The sequence below is a fragment of the Crocuta crocuta genome, unplaced genomic scaffold (assembly GCF_008692635.1).
Source record: "Crocuta crocuta isolate KB4526 unplaced genomic scaffold, BGI_CrCroc_1.0 scaffold458, whole genome shotgun sequence".
Lineage (NCBI taxonomy): Eukaryota > Metazoa > Chordata > Mammalia > Carnivora > Hyaenidae > Crocuta > Crocuta crocuta.
This window is the reverse complement of record NW_027531908.1, coordinates 284,689-303,249: the sequence shown is the minus strand read 5'-3', so window position 1 is coordinate 303,249 and position 18,561 is coordinate 284,689. Positions and strand designations below refer to the sequence as shown.

General features: G+C 60.5%; 2 protein-coding genes across 3 annotated transcripts in view; one reads left to right on the top strand and one right to left on the bottom strand.

Annotated features, from left to right (window-relative positions):
• SARDH (sarcosine dehydrogenase) overlaps positions 1–11,884 on the top strand; it is a 57,772-nt gene extending 45,888 nt beyond the window's left edge. For both annotated transcript variants that reach the window (XM_077774649.1, XM_077774650.1), the window contains 4 exons: positions 6,645–6,807; positions 7,100–7,268; positions 8,930–9,065; positions 10,489–11,884. In XM_077774649.1, the coding sequence (XP_077630775.1) occupies positions 6,645–6,807; positions 7,100–7,268; positions 8,930–9,065; positions 10,489–10,614 (594 nt within the window). In that variant the 3' untranslated portion in view covers positions 10,615–11,884. The remainder of the gene's footprint in view (positions 1–6,644; positions 6,808–7,099; positions 7,269–8,929; positions 9,066–10,488) is intronic.
• A 5,558-nt stretch (positions 11,885–17,442) lies between these two features.
• Positions 17,443–18,561, bottom strand: part of DBH (dopamine beta-hydroxylase) — a 19,865-nt gene continuing 18,746 nt past the window's right edge. Inside the window, exon 12 of the mRNA XM_077774645.1 lies at positions 17,443–17,978. Coding sequence (XP_077630771.1) covers positions 17,847–17,978 — 132 coding nt within the window. The 3' untranslated portion in view covers positions 17,443–17,846. The remainder of the gene's footprint in view (positions 17,979–18,561) is intronic.

Sequence of the window (18,561 nt, the reverse complement as noted above, 5' to 3'; positions counted from 1 at the left end):
CAGACACCACTATCTTTACTGCCGTACTCACCTCCACCACCTTTACCTTCACCATCACTACCACCATCGCCAGAGCCGCCCCACCCCTGCATACCCGCCTGCTGCACCAGACCACCGGGAGAAATCGCACGTCCCCCTTGCAGAACTTTGTTAGGATCCAGGAGGTCTCGGCAGCCCCATGGGGGGTTGAAAAACGAAGGTCCTTGAACCTATCACCAGCATGTTCTCCCCCTGTCCTGTGGGTTCAGGGTGCCAGACCCCGCAGAGGGCCACCCCTGCTCTGGTCCCCGCCCACACCTGTCTCCAGGCCCCTGGGAATCCTCACTTATGTAAGGGATGGCTGAGTTTGGAGGAGGTGCGTGGCGTGTCGGGGGCGCTGTTATACAACCACATGCCTGGAAGCTTGTAAACTGCCACAAGCTAATGTGATCTGAAAACGTGGGACACAGTGGCCTGTGTCTGCCGGCACGACTGCCGGAGCCCTCCTGTGGCATCTCCCCAGAAAGGCACGCTCCAGGCTTGCTCCGATGATGCACATGCCCGGGGTCGGGGTGGGGGGGTCCCATGAGAGCCACATGGCCTCCCCTGCCCGGGGCACCTGTGTGGCCTTTGATCTGAGCCGAGGCGGCTGCCCGCGACCTCTCTGGAAGGCTGGCGGGAGCACAGTAATGCACCGAGTACGGACAGTCAGGCTCCCAGATCACATCTTGCTAAAACCCAAGCTCCCACAATTTTCCAGAAGTGCTCCCACCCGAAACTCTTCAAGTGATTCGGTCTAGGGCAGGGGGTGTGGCTCTCATGGCACCCACACGTGCTCTACACTCAGAAACTCAGGTGGAGACCCCGTGCCGCCGCCTCCTCGTGATCAGCCGTGGGGGGAGTATTTATACCATGGAAAGTGGTCATTGCTACAGAACACCCCCCTCCCCACCCCGGGAGACGATTGTCAAACATTTCCCGGGACATCAGTGGGCCTGGGGCAAGTGACCAAACTCCCCTGAGTCTCCGGTTCCTTCTTTGTAAAATGGGAGCACCCTGCCTGGGGTTTTATGGGGATGATTCTGTTGAGTGCTCCCATGAGCCTATGAAGGACATCTGTTTTGTGGGGGTTTTTTTACTGCTTATTTATTTTTGAGAGAGAGACAGAGCACGAATGGGGGAGGAGCAGAGAGAGAGGGAGACACAGAATCAAAGCAGGCTCCAAGCTCTGAGCTGTCAGCACAGAGCCTGACGTGGAGCTAGAACCTACGAACCTCAAGATCATGACCTGAGCGGAAGTCGGATGCTTAACCGACTGAGCCCCCCAGGCGCCCCAATGAAGGACATACTGTTACCATCCAGGGCTCACAGAAGAGACTCAGAGGGACATCAATGACCAGATTTGCAACACTGGGGACTTTTTATTTGCTTATTTATTTATTTAAAAAATTTTTAAGTTTATTCATTTATTTTGAGGGGAGAGGAGCAGAGGGGGAGAGAGAGAGAGGGAGAGGGAGAAAATCTGAAGCAACCTCCATGCTCTGCACTGAGCCCAACGCGGGGCAGGGCTCGATCCCATAAATTGTGAGATCATGACCTGAGCGGAAATCAACTCAACTGACTGAGCCGCCCAGGTGCCCCTAGGGATTCAGGTTTGAGCCCGAGCCCACACTCTTAGCCACGTGGTGCCTGCTGTGTGGGTGGCCGGCCCCTCATCGACCTGTCAGCATGCGCGTCTGCAGCTCTTCCTCGCTCCTGGCACCCAAAACAGTAAGAAAGTGCAAGTCACCCAGTCCCTCTGGACGTTAGGTGCCCGTCCATGAAGAAAAGGGTGTTTTGTTTTTTACCGTTTTAACCTTTTCTAAGCATATAGTTCCGCAGTAGTAACTGTATTCACCTTGTTGTAGACCAGATTTCCAGAAATTTTTCATCTTGTGAAACTGAAACTCTGTATTCGTTACACCACACCCCCGACTTGTCCTCCCCCCAGTTCTTAGAAGCCACCAGCTACCTTCTGTCTCTAGGAGTTTGACTACTTTAATTCCATGGAGGCAGACTCATATAGCGCTTGCCTTTTTGTGTCTGGCTTACTTCACGCAGCATAATGTCCTCAAGGTTCATCTGTGTTGTAGCCGGTTTCAAGATCTCCTTCCTTTTATTAGCTGAGTAATGTTCCATTATATGGCTAGACCCCACTTTTGTTTATCTTCTCATCTGTCAGTGGACACTCAGGCTGCTTCCACCTCTTGGCTGTTGTGACTAGGGCTGCCGTGAACATGGGTGTGCAAATATCTATCCAATATCTTGTCTTCAGTTCTTTGGGGTATGTACCCAGAAGCAGAATCGCCAGACACGTGGTCACTCTATTTTTCATTTCTCAAGAAATCTCCGCACTGTTTTCCCTAGCATCTGAACCTAAGGGTTCAAATCTATCCACATCCCTGCGAACACTGGTTATTTTCTGGTTTCTTTTATTTTATTTTCTAGTAGCCATCCTAATGGGTACAAGGTCATATCTCACTATGGTTTTGATTTGCATTTCCCTCATGATTGATTAGTGATAATGACCATCCTTTCATTATACTTGTTGGTCATTTGTATACCATCTTGGGAGAAATATTTATTCAAGTCCTGTCCTCATTTCTTAGTTATTTGTTTTGTTGGTGTTGAGTGGTAGTTCTTTATGTATGCTTGATATTAATCCCTTGTCAGATATGATTTGTAAATATTTTCTCCCACCCCATAGGTTTCCTTTGATGCACAGAAGTGTTCATGTTCAGTGTAGGTCCCATTTGACTAATTTTGCTTTTTGTTGCCTGTGCCTTTGCTGTCATATCCAAGAAATCATTGCCAAGTCCAATGTCATGAAGCTTTCCACTGTTTCTCCTAGGAGTTTTACAGTTTTACTCTTAGGTCTTTAATCCATCTTGAGTTAATGTTTATATATGGTGGAAGATGAGGGTCCAGCTTCATTCTTTTGCATGTGAAGATCCAGTTTTCCCAAGACTGTTTGTTGAAGAGACTGTCTCTTCCCCATTGAGTGGTCCTGGCAGCCTTCCTGAGGAACATTTGACCACATACACAAAGGCTGATTTCTGGGCTCTCTTTTCTGTCCCATCGGTTTATTGGTCTGTGGTCTGATTTTATGCCAGTGCCACACTGTTTTTGATTATGGGAGCTTTGTAGTTAGTTTTGAAATCAGCAACTGCAAGTTTTGTAGCCCTGTTCATTTTCAGGATTGTTTTGGCTATTCGAGGTCCCTTGAGATTCCATATGAATGCTAGGATGGATTTTTCTATTTCTGCAAAACGTGTCCCTGGGATTTTGATAGGGATTCATGGAATCTGTACATCGCTTTGGGTAGTATTGATATCATGATGATTGCCTTCCAATCCATGAACATGGGATGTCTTCCCCTTTATTATCTTCTTTCATTTCTTTCAGCAAAGCTTGGTAGTCTTCAGTGTAGATGCCTTTTACCTCCAAAGTTAGGTTTCTTTTTAAGTATTTTGTTCTTCTTGATACTGTTATGAATGGAATTTTTAAAAAGTTTCCTTTTTGGATTTTTCATTGTTAAGGTATAAAACCGCCATTGGTTTTTGTATGTTGATTTTGTATCCCATGTTTATAAATTCCAGCAGTATCCTGGGGGGTCCTTAGGGTGAGAGAAGGTCCTGATGTAAGGTCTTTCCTGATGACCTTCCATGATTTTGTCACTTTGTCTAGGGCCTGTGGTTCCTGTAAGAGGGCAGGGCCCTGTTTTGCAGGGGGATTGCCTCCATTTGGAGCTTGCTTTTGAAGTCAGTCCAGCCCAATCTTTACTGGCAGATGACTATGTGCCAGGCACCAGACTTCCCCTGAACTTGATGATCAGCAGCACTGACCTCTTTAGATGGGGGTGAGACAGGGAGAGGCTGACCCACATGGGCCTGGCTGACCCAGAACCCATGATCCAGGTATCCTCAGTTTTAGCTTTTTCTCTTTATTATATGTCCCTGCTCAGAAGAAATGAGGACCCCCCCCCAAATCCACTGCTTCAGTGGAAACAAATGCAAGAAGTCTAGAAAACCAGCAATTCTGTGAACTTAGAAATGCACCCAGAATTCCCCACACTCTTTCCCTCAATTTGCAAGAAACAGAAGTCCATCTGCCCCTGTTTTCCTCTATCATTTGGGAAGTATTTATTTAGGACCTACTGTGTGCTGGGCCTGAGCACAAGGGTGCAGTAGAGAGTCAGGCAGCCAGTCCCTGGCCTGGGGAGGGGTGGGGGGAGCTGTGGAAGAGGCTTCCCACTGGTGAAGTCAAACAGAGCTCCAGAGCCTGACCCTCTCACTTAACTGGGACCATGTGTGTCTGACATGAACTTGCAATCTTGGGCCATTAATGGGTGAGCTTTAAAAATGATTTTTCCTGTTTCAAAATGAGATTGGCTTTGAGCCCCAAGCTCCTCCATGGGCTGTCTAAAATTAGAACCCCGTTGACAAGGCGATCTTTGTCAGGGGCCCACGGCTTGCACTGGGGAAGCAGGGAAATGTCAACAGTACATTTTCTGTGTCAGTTTTGAGTTTTTTGAGAGGCCCGGGCAAATGGCAATGCAGAGCAAATGTTCACTGTTTCCAGAGCTTTCAGAATCCAGCCCCTCGGCAGCAATGTGATTAAAGCATCAGGTTTATAAGGAGCCGGGTCTGTGCTCGGGAGAGCGGCCTCCGCCCCCTCCTGTGCAGACAGCAGTCCAGCCCGAGCTGCACAAGCTCAGGGTAAGCGCTTTCATCCCTGTGAGCTCTGTGCTTCACTGTACCCTCGACATCCCTGTTGTGACAAGGACGGTCCTGGAGCTGAGTGCTCAGGCCTTACCCCTGGGGACACCCTGGGCTCAAGGATTTGCCCAAAGGCCGGGAAGCAGGCACCCGTGGCTGGGTTGTAAATGATGTGCAAGCAAACCAGCGGCACAGGACAGGTCACAGGCTACCGGGCAGGGAGATGCTGGTTGTGGCCCCGCAGCCGCCAGCCTGGGAGCCCATCAGAGAAGTGCGTGCTCGGGCTGGGCGCCTCTGCCCCTGTCTTTGTATCATCCCCTGGTGTGATTTACATCGGTCTCCGCCACTGCGTGGGAGAAGGGCTCCAGTGACAGAACGTGTGTGCAGAAAGTGGCCCAGGGACACTCTGTCAACAGCACTGTCGTCTCCGAGGGGCTGGGGGCCCAGCTGTCACTGAAGTGGTCCTCACACACGTCTGCAGCCTGATGACAAGGCCCTTCCAACCCCACTGCACGCCCCTCTCTCCCTCCCCTCCCCTCCGCACCTGCTCCAGCTCGGTGCCCTGGCCCCTGCTCCTCTGGAAGGCCAGTCTGCAGCAGGAAGCTCTAACCTTCCAGCCCGGCCCGGCCCTCCCACCTTCCTTCCCAGCACTTGCTCACCCTGAGCCCCGTTATTGCCATAGAACTGGCTGGTGCTTCTGGCTCAGTCCTTCGAAGGCCCCAGGCCTGGGGGGCAAGGCCATGTGTGCCTCCAGAGCCCAGCATCTGGCCAAGGCTGACCAGGCTGGAGAGCAATCCCAGAGAGGACTCAGTGCCTGTCTGCTGCCCCCTTGAGGCGTCTGAACCCACTGGTGTGCCACAGTGACCCGTGGGCTGGGCCACCAACTTCCCAGCAACTCCCCCTCACAGACAGACCTCAGAGCTGCTTTTCTTTTTTTAAGTTATTTATTTTTTGATGTTTATTTTTGAGAGACAGAGAGAGACAGAGTGCAAGCGGGGGAGGGGCAGAGAGAGAGGGAGACACAGAATCCAAAACAGGCTCCAGGCTCTGAGCTGTCAGCACGGAGCCCGACGCGGGGCTCGAACCCACGAACCGCGAGATCATGACCTGAGCCGAAGTCGGATGCTGAACCAACTGAGCCCCCTGGGTGCCCCAGACCTTCTTAAAAAAGACAGAGCCAGGCTCCTGATCCCATTTACAGATGAGGAAACTGGGGCCAGAGGGAGGCCAGGAGACTTGCCAAAGGTCGTGTGGTGATTGCATGGTGGCCTCCAAAACAGATGTCTGCGTGCTAGCCCCCCACCCAGACCCTGACTCTGGCCTTAGTTGGAAGTGTCTTTGACGGTGTGACTCGGACAGGATCATCGAGGATCAGGGTGGCTCCTGACTCCAATGACAAGTGTCCTGCTAAGAGACCAAAGCAGAGAAGACACAGAGGAGAAGCCCTGGGCCAGAGATTGGAGGGATGTGACTGCAGCCTAGGACCACCTGTGGCCACCAGAAGCTGGAGGAGGCAGGAAGGACCCTCTCCCAGAGATTCTGGGGCAGCACAGAGTATGACACCTCGATTTGGGGCGTCGAGCCCCCAGAGCTGGGAGAGGACACCCCTCTGCCGTTCCAAGTCCCCAGTCTGTGGTCACTTGGTACGGCTGCCCTGGGCGCGTGCACAGTGACTTAGAGGAGTTGAGTCCTGGGAGCCCTGTGTCCATCTCCTCCTGCTCCCGGCCTTGACACCCCTTCTTCTCCTTAAAGAGTTCCAGAGCAGTCTGGAGCTCTGTCCTTGGAGACCCCCTCCCTGGGTGGTGGGTGGCCTGGGCCCAGGGCCATCTAATGAGAATGGTGACCGTAGGAACTTGACCTGGGTCGCCGGGCCCTAGCCTGGGTCTGAGCCGTGCCTTGTGCCCCCAGGTGCGGGCCATGAGGCTCTCCTTCGTGGGGGAGCTGGGCTGGGAGCTGCATGTGCCCAGGCTGGCCTGCGTGCCCGTGTACCAGGCTGTGATGGCTGCGGGCACCAAGCACGGCCTCGTCAACGCCGGGTACCGGGCCATCGACTCCCTGAGCATCGAGAAAGGTGTGTGCAGGGGCCACACAGCGCCAGTGAGCTGNCCATGTCTTACATGAAGGCCTGGCGATGGATGGCGCTTGGGTCCCTGATGGCAGTACTTGGAGGGGGAGGGGGAGGGGGCTTGCCCGGGTTTGTGGGGGTGCGGCCGGAGCTGGGTTTGGACGGGGTGCAAACCGGGAGGTTTGAGGACTGTGAGGGCAGGGCTGCTCAGGTCCCTCCCTGGCGTCTCAGCCCGCAGGGCAAAGGCTGGAAGGGGCATCTGCTGCTGGGCACTGACCCCGGGGTCTCTGCCCCACAGGCTACCGGCACTGGCACGCCGACCTGCGCCCAGACGACAGTCCCCTGGAAGCGGGCTTGGCCTTCACCTGCAAGCTCAAGTCTGCCGTCCCCTTCCTGGGGCGCGAGGCCCTGGAGAAGCAGCGGGCCGAGGGCCTCCGCCGGCGTCTGGTGTGCTTCACGGTGGATGAGTGAGTAGCCCGTGGTCCTGCATCCATCCGTCCGTCAGTCCATCCAGTAGGGCAGGGTCGGCTGGGCCTGAGGGGACGGCGGGGGTGGGGATGGGGGCAAAAGACCAAGGCGCCGCCAGACTGCATCCTGAGGGTGGATACAGACTGAGGTCACCACGTGGTGACCCCTCACTACGTTCCCGTTAAATCCCCCCCAAGACAGATGGCGGAGGGAAGGCCAGGCTGCAGCCACCAGCCCCACTTGGAGAACGGGGGTGTCAAGGACAGGGTAGCCCGGGAGGGCTGGCTTTGAGCAGGTGGTTCAGTTGTGTCCTCAGGATCTGGCCGGTCTGTCCCTGGATTCCACCTGGGCAGGGGGGTGACTCTGAAATGACAGGACCAGGCTGGTGTCAGTACCGCCGCGTCTTCGCGGGAATCTGAGTGGCAACGGTCTCCAGGCCTGCGGCTGAGCTTTGCTGATTTGCAGCTGACAGGCCCCCCCAAACGGAGCCACTCTCCCAGGTTTCTGGAGCCATCAACGGGAGTGTCAACAGCCATGGCGGGGAGGGGCGCGGGGGGCAGAGAGGGAGCTGAGCGTGGCTTGCCATCACCCTGCCGCTTCCCGCTCGGCTCCAAGCTGGGCCCCCCGTACGCTGCCTGCCCGCCTGCCGGGGAGCAGCTCGGGCTCCAGTGTGGGGGTGCAGACGGAGCAGGGCCCAGTGGAGCCCCTCCGGCCCCCGGCCCCCCAGGAAGCACCTGCAGACCGCCTGATGCCTGTGTGGTTCCCGGGGCCTCGGATGCGCCCGCCCCAGCCCACGGGCCTCACAGGGCCGCCAAGTCCACCGCGTGCGGCAGCCAGGGCGGCCCCGGTCCCGAGGAAGGCCAGGGCCGGGACGCGGGCTGTGGAGGGGCAGGGCGCGGCCACTTCGCCCTGGGCCCTGTGCGGGGCCGCAGTCCCCCCCACCCCAGCCTGTTTTCTCACATGCAAAGCACACGCACCCCACAGGCCTGGGTGGCACGAAAGGGCAGGGATTTGTCCCGGAACCGCCGTCTCTCCTGCCTCCCTCCCTCATTCGCGGGGGGCCCAGAGCCAGAGGCCCCCTCCCCCCGTCCCCATGCCTTGGCTCCAGGTCNCCTCCCCCCCCCCCTCCCAGGGGGCTCCTGGCCCTGGGCACCATAAGGCTCTGGATGATGGTGCCCATCATTTAAACACCACGGATAAAACACCCAGCGGGCAAGTCTGCAGAGATTTGCACTAAAACTTGCCAGTTACTTCCGGATGCTGGCGCATCCGTAATTGTAGTTTAATCTCTGTGTTTTCTCGTCTGAAATTTTATAGCCTGCATGCGTCCCTTGCGCGTACTAAACAAAAGTCCTTTTGATAGATGATGTGTCGTACTGTGGAGAGAACACAGTAAAACCAGCCTTGGGGCAACAGGCTTACTCAGAAGAGAACGGAAAGCAGGTTAAAAGAGGGGCTGTTCCCAGACACCGGGGTCTGTCCTTGCAGACGCGAAGTCGGGGCCAGGCGCTGGTCTTTTCTGCTCCTTCATTCATCTGCTCGGACGCGGTGCCCGGCGACCTGGGGCCAGGCGCTAGGCTGGCACCAGAGTCCCAGGCAGGCCGTGGAGTGGCGCCAGGCCCCGGCGTGCGGGTCCCCATCTCTCTCTTGCTTCTTCCAGAAAAGTGCCCATGTTCGGCCTGGAGGCCATCTGGAGAAACGGCCAAGTGGTCGGCCACATCCGGAGGGCTGACTTCGGCTTCGCCATTGACAAGACCATCGCCTACGGCTACATCCGGAACCCGAGCGGCCAGTCGGTAAGCCCGCCCCGCCCCAGCTCTGCCAGGGGAAGCCCGGTTCCTCGCCAGGCTCCCTGTCGGTGCCCCAGCGCCGCCCGTACCCCTGCACCCCTGCACGTGACGAGGTCACGGTTGATGGGGCCGTGTCTCTGGGAGGGGTCAGCGCTATTTCTGTATTTTCTTTCTGAAAGAATCTGGCTTTTGGGAGCTTCTCTTGGTCATAAAGAGGGTCTGGGCCAGGGCTAACGCCCTCTGCTCCGGGAGCCAGAGACCCAAACCTCGAGCCTGGGGTGGATGCCAGGGAGAGCGGAGGCCTGGACCCGGGCCCTCCCGAGAGCACGTTCCTCTCCTCTCTTTCCTCGTCGCACGTGTGCCCCCTCTGTGGGGTGCACATGCGTGCCAACATCTGTGTGCACGTACAGCAGTGCACACACACGTACACACACGTGTACTCACACATGGACACGTGCCTGCATGGACGCATTTTGCCACATGACCATTTATAAACCCCAGTGACCCCCACTGAGCCCAGCCCGTCCCTGCACAGTGGCAGGGGGTGGGGGAGGGGCAGGGAACAGGCCCATCGAGGGCCTGCAGGGGTCGGCGCCCGGGACGAGCTCTTGCCGGAGTCTGGCCACAGGGTGACAGCGGCATGGGCTGGGGGCTGTGGCGAGACTGAGCCGCGGGAGGACTCGCTGTCCTAGCACCTCTATGCCCGTGCCCGCCCGCCTCCCCGGAGGCCTGCACCGGCCCTGTGACAGCCGGGAAACTGAGGCCCTGCAAGGCTCTGACCGTGGGGGCTGGGACGCCCACCCAGCCCTCGGGGGACCCCAGGCTGCAGCCCCCTCCCTCCCACCAGAGGCTCCAGAGGGAGAGCCTCTTGGAAGGATCAGCAAGGAGGAGGCGGGTGTGAGTCAGACCGGCCCAGGCAGGGGTGCAGGGGACGCGCTGGGCCCGCCATGTAGGCCTGGGCGGGGGCTCCCCCCCTGGGCTTGTGGGGGTCCTGGGACCCGGGCTCCCTGTCCTGTGTTGCTGGCAGAGGAGAGACCTCTAAGAACAGAGCCCCCGATGCCTTGTCCACGGCCCTGGGGGTGGCCCCGTACCAAGAGCGCAGGATCCCCACGCGGGGCCAGCGTGCCCGGGGCCAGGCACACGGTCTTTTTCCTGCTCCCCGGTGTCCCAGGGACCCGCAGTTTCTGCAGCTGGAGGTGTCCCCACGGGCTGCCAGACCCCGGCTCTGCTGCGGCCCCGGGGTGTCAAGTCCACCTCAGGGCGCCTGCGGGCTCAGGGCAGCTCCTGGGTTCGGAGAAGGGCCCGTGGCCCAAAGATGGGTTTGCCCGCAGGGAGGCAGGGAGGCCGAGCCCCGCTCCGGGAGGCAGGGAGATGGGAGCCCAGCACCCGCGGGGAGCGGCTGACCTGCACCCCTCGTGCTCTGTGACAGGTCTCGCTGGACTTCGTGCAGAGCGGGGACTACGCTCTGGAGCGCATGGGCGTGGCGCACCCTGCCCGGGCTCATCTGAAGTCTCCCTTCGACCCTGACAACAGGAGGGTGAAGGGAATCTATTGATGCCCCCGCGGGACAGAGCCTCGGTGCGTCAGGAGGCCAGCGGCTGCTCCGTCCCTCGCTGACCTTCCCCACGGGGCCCGCCGCCCTGGCCCAGGACCCGGACCCCAGCCAGATCGGGGTCCTCCCCGCCCCCATAGTGCAGCTCTGCTACCCCCCAAAACAGACACTAACGGCCCCAGAAGGCCCGTCCACCCCTACCCCCCAAAACAAACCTGCAAGTTCTCGGGCTCAGGGAGCGTAACATGTGGCCCTCTAGAAGCTTCCGAGAAGGTGCGTCGTTAACCCCTAGTAAGCCCAGTATAAAAGCAGGGAGGCAAAGAGATCCGCCGGGTTCCCCAGGCCTGATGACCAGAGGACTGTCCAGAACAGAGCACCGCTGGAGAATTCCGGGTGCATCCAGAATTAGGGGCAGAGTGAGGACTGATTAGCACTGTCTGCCTCGGGCACGGTAGCAAAGGCCCAGAGCAGGGGTGCCAGCTTGGCTCCATCCCTGCGGTCAAATCAGGCCGGCCAGGCCATTGGGCACGATGGTCCATTTCCCAGAGGTTGGCAGAGGAGGGAATCTAGGAAGCAAGCTCTTCCTGCCTTAACCTGTTTTTCACGCGGGAAAGCGTTCTGGGCCCTCCCAGCTCTTGAAAGAAGTGAGCAGAAGCAGGGGCTGGGAGGGGTGGGTCTCACACCGGTGCCCTCCCTCACCCATGCAGAAGCCCCACCTTCTGCCTCGATTTCCCCAAGAGCACATCGTCCTCTAGGTCTGTGATGGAGCGGCGTGCTGCCGGATGAGAACCTGACAGACCCCTCCTGCCTGTGGCCTGTGGCCTTACTTTTTGATTGGGACGTTCCCTCCTATCTCTCCACTGGTGGCCCCGGAGAAGGACCTTGCACAGGGGCTTAAAAGGGGTGACTCCCCTGCACCCCGTCTCTGGGCCTTCAGAACTCTCTAGCATCTGCCTGTGTGGCCCTCCTCCCTGCCTCCCTGGCCCGGATGAGTGTCTGTCCCACCCCGTGCCCCTGTGCCAGGACCCCCATCACCTCTCTAGCTGCCCCCAAGATTCCGATGCCCACCAGGCAGCCCGGGGCTGCACAGGAGACCTTGCCCAGGCGTGCCTGGCTCTGGGGAGCAGAAGGTGACAGATGTGCAGGGGACACGGAGGGCGCGGCTCCCACAGACGCTCGCAGGAAACCACACGGTGACTGGGGCCGGGGCAGTCCCGGGCGGGCCCTGGCTGCTGCACAGGTCAGGTCAATAAAGCCGAAGCTTTATTGGGAAGACGCTTGGGTCTCACATGGAGCCTTTGGAAAGCTTTGTGGCCCCCGCCCCCCGCGCCAGGCCACAGGCCGGGAAGCTTGCGCCTCTGGGTTTTGCACGCCTCTGGCAGAAACCTGGAAACCTGTGGCCTCCCAGCTCACAGGCAGGTCTGGCCCCTCGCCCCCGTGGGAGAGTCTGGGGGAAGCCGAGTGGACCCCGAGGGGCCAGAAACGCACAGGAGGGGAGACACCTTCCCAGATGGCCTGGCCTGCTTCCCCAGGCTCCGCGGTTTGGCCCCAGAGCCCTGGGTTGGGCTGGGGTACATGTTTCCCCCACAGTCTGTCCTGCGTAGGGGGAGGCTAAGCGTGAGGATGGAGGGCGGCTCCAGGTTCCCATCTGACCCCTCCCTCAGGGGCTGAGCTCGGAGACAGGAGCTTTGGCACGAGCCCTCGCTGTTGGCATGTTTGCTTCTCTGCCGGGGAGAAATGACCGGCCCCTCCGGAAAGGGCACCGAGCATCGGGTCACACCGTGGGAGAGTCCAGGGAGCCACCTCCCAGCTCTGCCACCAGCCAGCTGCAGGAAGCCGGGTGGGGGGCAGCCCCGGCCGTGCTGCCTCGGCGGCCTAGGGCAGGGTGAGTGTGTCCCCACACCGGGGCCCCGGGACCCATCCTCTGTCACCCCCAGTCTAGGCACCTGTCGCCCCACCCGGTGTCAAAGGTTTTCGTGGACGACACCATGGCCCTCAGCTGGCTGAGCAGTGCCTGCCAGGGGTTGTGGGGAGGGGCCCCTGGAGCTCGAGGCCCCGGGGGGCACCGTGCCCTCCGCAGGGCAGGCGGGCGGCCCCTGCGCACACGCCGGTCCTGTTGGCTCCTGCCTGTCAGGAGGGCTGCACTGGGCTGCCAGACACGGCCCAGGTGCGTCAGGTGGCCAGCCCGCCGCCTCTGGTCTTCCAGGGGTGAGTGGGGAAGAGCCCGGCTGGCAGGGATGAGGTGCCCGCCTCCCCAGTGAGGATCAAGGGCCTTGGCAGTGGAATGCCCAGGTGCCTCCCAGCCCGCTCCGTCCTGGGTCTCCCATGTCACCTCCCCCCTCCAGCATGGCAAACAGAAGGGACAAGGAAGCGCTACGGTAAGAGACACACGAGAATCACACCCAAAGTGATTGTGGACAAGGAGCCCATCATGTGCTAAGGTCCTGGGGTGGGCCTGACCCACCATGTGACCAGGGCCAGGGTCATACCTCATCTGGGCCTCAACCGTCCCATTTGCAAATGGGAAGTGGTGGGGAGGGGGGTCAGAGTCATGCTCCCCACTCTGCCTCAGCTTGGGGACACCCCCGCTGGGGCTCCTGCCTGCTGAGGACCCTCCTTGCTCCGGTGGGAACACCGTCTAGCCCAGATGGGGCCTGAGTGCTCATCTCAGCCCCCCCTCCCCACCATGAGAGGCTTGCCCAAGGCTCCCATGTCGCTGTCACTGTCACTGTCGGGGTGGTGGGTGGCGAAGCCATGTGGCTCTGGGTCACCGGGAGCCCTGGGAGCCTGGTGGGAGCCTCACTCCTCTGATGGCCCTCGCCTGGGTTGCGAGTGGGAGGGGCAGACCGTGAAGGGCTGCGTGGCGCGAAGGGCTTGGCAGAGTGTGGCCGCTGCTGCCGCCGCAGGGCCCCCCGTCACCCCACGTGTCAGCCACAGGCTGCGGAAGGAGGGCTCCGGGCTGTGGCGGCAGAGGGCCTCAGAACGCTCCCAGCCTTGTCCTTCAGGCTCCAAGTTAGAGCGCCCCCCCGCTAAATGCCCCGCAGGCTCAGGAGCCCCTCTCTGACCCAGGGCTCCAAAGGCCAGGCTGGGAGGTGACTGCCCCTTGGCCTGCCCCCTGGGCCTGGGCACCGCCCGTCCCCTCCCCCTCCCCCCAGAACGGGCTCCCCTGGACCTGCTGGCCCCTGGTGACCCTGCATGAGCACTGAGGCATCCCTTAGCAACTGCGGCCTTTGGGTCTTCCTCCCCTCTCCCTCTCCCTCTCCCTCTCCTTTCCTCTCTCTCCGCCCCTCCCCTCTTCCTCCTCCCCTCCTGGAGCGCATGTCTCTCAGATGGCGAGGAAGGAGCTGGAGCAAAGCCCAGGGCAAAGCTTTCATTTCCCACTGGGGAGGGGGCCGCAGCGCCGGGCACGGGACAGGGGTGGGGGCACAGAGCGCCGCAGCACCAGGCCTCGGCTGCCGCCGGCTGGGGCTTCGCAGCGGGTCCTNCCTCCCTGCTGCAGCCTCTCTGGCCTCTCAGCCTCCCGCCGCCCCTGCCCACCCTGCTCAGCCTCGCCGGCCTCCCCCCTGCCCTGTTCCCCACTCTCACCTCGGGACCTTTGCTGGGACTCCCCTCCTCACCTCCNCCGGAGGGATGGGGGTGGGGGTGGGGGAGCGAGGACACCTTGGGGACAACTGTGATGGTCCTGAGTCCATTCTGGATCCAGACCTTCAGGAGCAAATGTGATGAGGGCGGCCTGCTCAGCCCACTCAAGTCAGGTTGTCAAGGGGGCCACCACGCACCCCCTGCCGAAGTTCCGAATCTCAGAGGGAGGGCTTCCTGGATTCCGGTCCAGAATCTTCCCTTGATGGCTCCCCAAGTCCCTATTAGGAATCTTCCACAAAAACAGAAGTTCTGGCCTGGGACTCAGGGGACACGGCAGGCTGCTTTCCATCCCAGAACCTCCCGGAGATTCAGGGAAACGCGGGGTGTGTGCGTGAGGCGGGGGGGTGGGGGTGGAGAAAATAGAACGGCGTGTGCCCCAGGAGGCTGCTTGTGGTTTTCAGTGCATGTTACACGGGCTGGAGGGGGCGAGATGGGTGCTTTGCGATCCGGAGAAGCTTCGGCTTGCGCTGCAGCGGAGCAGAGAGAAGGTGGGGGCGCCTGGGATCCTTGGGACGTAGTTTCTCCATCTGCACAACAGGATGGATGGGGGCCGGGGACCAGGCCAGCCATTGGCAGCTGGGGGCCAGAGAGTGCTCAGAGCCTGTCCCTGAGGGGCATTCGGGGCCCAAGGGAACATTCGGCTGGTCACCATGGGGGTGCTGCTGAAGCTTTGTGTGGTGCGGGGCGCAGGAAGCCCAACCTTCCAGAGCCTGAAGGACAATCCTTAGCCTTCGAGACCCGAGACCCATCCTGCCAAAATGCATCCGTGGACCATCCCGGCCCCCCTGCGGTGGCCCAGCTGCTCTTTGCCGATGAACCAGCTGAGCCGCTCCCCGTTCCCTCCCGCCCCCGGCTGCTCTGGGAGGCCGGTGCTATCTGGGACCGCAGCCTGGGGCAGCACAGCCCTGGGGCAGCTGGTGCTGAGCAAATGCTCTCTACCTGCAGCATTGCAGCCTCGGCCCCATGTAGCTGTGGAGCATTTGAAATGTGGCAGGTGTGTGCTCGCTTCGGCAGCACATATACTGAAATGTGGCAGGTGTGACTGAGAACCCAAATGTCCCCTTTTATATCATCTTAATTCATTGAAGATTATGCTCGTATAGCCTCATGAGGCTGCTTGCTGAGCACCGGGCAGCACGGCCCTGGAGCGTCCTGGGGCCGGCACTCACCCGCTCTGGCTGGAGCCTGCAGACCGAGAATGCCCGCCCCCGCCCCCCCTCCAGACCCCTTCTCAGCATGGATGCTGGGCGAGCACACCTCAGCCTGGAGCTCAGGGCGCTTCACCGCCGATGGCTCATGTCACCCTAGCAGCCCCTGCTCCTCAATGGGCAGCAAGAGAGGCGGGCCCAGAGAGGGAAAGCAGCTTGCCCGAGGCCACACAGCAGAGAGGAATGGGAACCCCGGCTGCAGGCTGTGAGGCCCTCACTCTTCCTCCACCAGGCTGCTCAGACGAGCCTGGAGGGTCGCTCGAGGGACTTGGGCCGCAGTAGCACCCCTCACCCTGACAGGTTGTTTTCAGGTAATAAATCGGTTCTCCCAGACGCCCTTGCTGAGCCCTCACAGGGCACAGGGATGGTGCCTACGGCCTGAGGAAAGGGAGGTGGAGAGGCCAGACTGTCTAGTCGACATACCCAGGGTGGCTGCCGGGTTGCATGGCTCCCTCTGGGTGACCCCAGCACCTAACTGTAGGGCTCTGTGCCTCAGTTTCCCTTTGTGTCGATGGGAGCAGAAACAGCTAAGCTGTGGGTTTGCTGGACGGGCTGGCACAGAGCCAGAGTGCACACCAGGGCAGCTCTTAGCAAGGGCAGGGATGCAATAATCCAGGGGCGTGGGGGGGCTGTTACAGCTAGAGCGGGGTGAGGCAGGGTGCACGCAGGGGTCTCTGCAGGAAGCACGCAGGCTGTCCCAGGGGCAAGAGGAAGACCAGCCCCAGAGGGCGAGAGTGAGAGAAGTGGTGGGGGGAGGGGCTGGCATCTGGGTGGCAGAAAGTTCTGGAAGGGTGTGTTTCCCTGTCACCACTAATCCTCCCAGGACCCTGGGTGAGGCGCTTCTCCTCTGGGGAGATTGGGAGGGAAGGTGCCGTGTTGGGGAGGCGAGGGGCTCAGGAATGAAGTGACGGTGGCCAGGAAGGGCTCAGTGGGTGTGAGGCAGGCTCGCCGCGTCTGAGGGTCCCCCTGGCGCCTCTCCCACAGTCCCCGGCTGACCAGGACCTTTGTCCCGCCTGGCAGTCCTCACGGCCGGCCGGAGGTAAGGGGCCTTGTTGGGCAGGACACTGCGCCAGGCCCCTCCCGAGGCCCGCCCCGCTCCCCCACATGTCCTCCCAGGCCATAAAGATGACGGAGGGCCGGCCGGCTCCCCAGCCTCTGTCGGGCTGGCACTTTGCAGTGACCGTGCCCGTGACTTACGGCGCGGGAAGCCGTGATTTATACGACGCACTGCAGAGCGTCTGGGCCCATTTGTCTATAATGAAGTGGCTCAGAAGGAGAGGCAGCCGCTTAGCTGCCGGGTTTTGAGCAAGGAGCACGGGGAGGCCCATCCATCACCCTCCCGCTCCCCTGGAGGCTGTGCGGCGTTCTGCTGAACTGGCCAAATCCGTCCCTCCCTGCAGAGACCGGCAAGGGGCCAAACGTGGCCTTAAACGGGAGGCAGCGCAGAGGGGACGAAGGTGGAGACTGACCCAGGACGCGTGGGGCAGAGCGCCCACGCGGAAAGGAGGCTCAGACAAGGCCCCTCCCAGGGGGCGGCGCCACGCCACCCTGTGTTAGACGTCCCCGGGCGCCGGCCCACATGTGAGCTTCATGGTCTCGTTCACCCAACGGCATTGGCCCCATTTTCTGGATGCGGAGACTGAGGGTCAGGGAGGTGGAATGGCCCACCCAAGCCCACACAGAGCGGGCCTGGCTCCGGAGCCCAGTCTGTTAGGCACCTGCCCCACCGCCTCCGAGGAGAGCCGCGGGGCTGATGGCACCGCTTCCCCGAGGGGCTGGCACCCAGCTCCTCGTCTGGGTCTCTGCCAACTCACCCTTCAGGGCTAGTGATGCTTGTTAGCGTTTCCCTTTAGGTGGGCGAAAATATCTGTTTACCCTGCTGAGAGCAGCCTCCCCAGGCAAATCTCTAACTAGCTAAGTGGCTGTCCTGCCTCCGTGGCAGGGAAGACGCCCACTGTGACAAACGAGCCGCTCTGCAGGGAAATGTTTAAGTAGCACATGTACCCAATGCACCAACACAGATCGCCGTCGCTGGGGGCTGGGGACACGGGGGGCTGTGGGGGGGTCTGCCCCGCAGCTAGGACCAGCCCCTCCCAGTGCGGTAGGTGGGGCTCTGGGCCACCCAGGGGAGTGCAGAGAAGGCCTTGGTCGCCCCAGTCCCAGGTGGGTCAAAGGGACTCTCACAGGACCCTCTCGGCCATGCAGGGGGGTCCTTGAGGGGCAAACGCTAGAATGGACCGTGGTCTCAGGCAGGGGCTGGCCCTGCCCATTCATCCTGGGCACACAGAGCTGTCCCGCGGGGGGTCTTCAAAGAGTGGGGGTGCACAGAGCTGGTGTGATTCCGCAGCCACGGCGCCAAGCTGGGAGCGAGAGACCGTCCCCCACTCAATCTCTGCCCCCGCCGATGCTGACCACGGTGAGGCCGGAGGGGCCCTGCCCCTGGCTGGCTGGGCAGTGACGGCTGGGCTTTTCTAGCTTGGGGACAATCTCAGGAAGGGGCTGCAGATTCCATTCGCCCTGCGAGGAAAGGACCAGGAGGTAAACTGAGGCTGGAGGGGTGAGATGAAGCACCATCTTCCCAGCGACTTTCTCCCATGACCTCCTGGACTCTTGCCCTGAAATTCACCTTATCCCAAACCCAACTCACCCTCCTTCCCTCCAGCTGGAGTCACCCCAGCCCCCACGCCCTGCCTGCCCCTCGCTTGAACTGCCACCCAGCGGAAGCAAGCAGGACCCCTGGGTGTAGGCTGAGCTTTCAGCCCCTCCTCCCCAACAAGCCCGCCCCAAATGCCACGTTTCCAACCATATCAGACGTCCACACCGCATCTCCCTCCTGGGCCAGCATCAGCCCTGCCCTCGGGGCCCAGGATGTATGATTCGGCCATTAATGCGGCTCCCAAAGGCGGGAAATCTGCCTCCCAGACTTGCAGGCTTGCGGACCCTTCCCCACCCCCCCCTCGGCACCAGCCAGGCCTCCACCAGCACCCTCTCCGCTCTCGGGAATAAATGAGATGCCCTCACACCCCAGTGGGTCCCAGATAAGGAGGCCCCACCAGCCGGCAGCCTCAGACTGGTTGGCTTCTCGCCTGCCCCCCCCCCC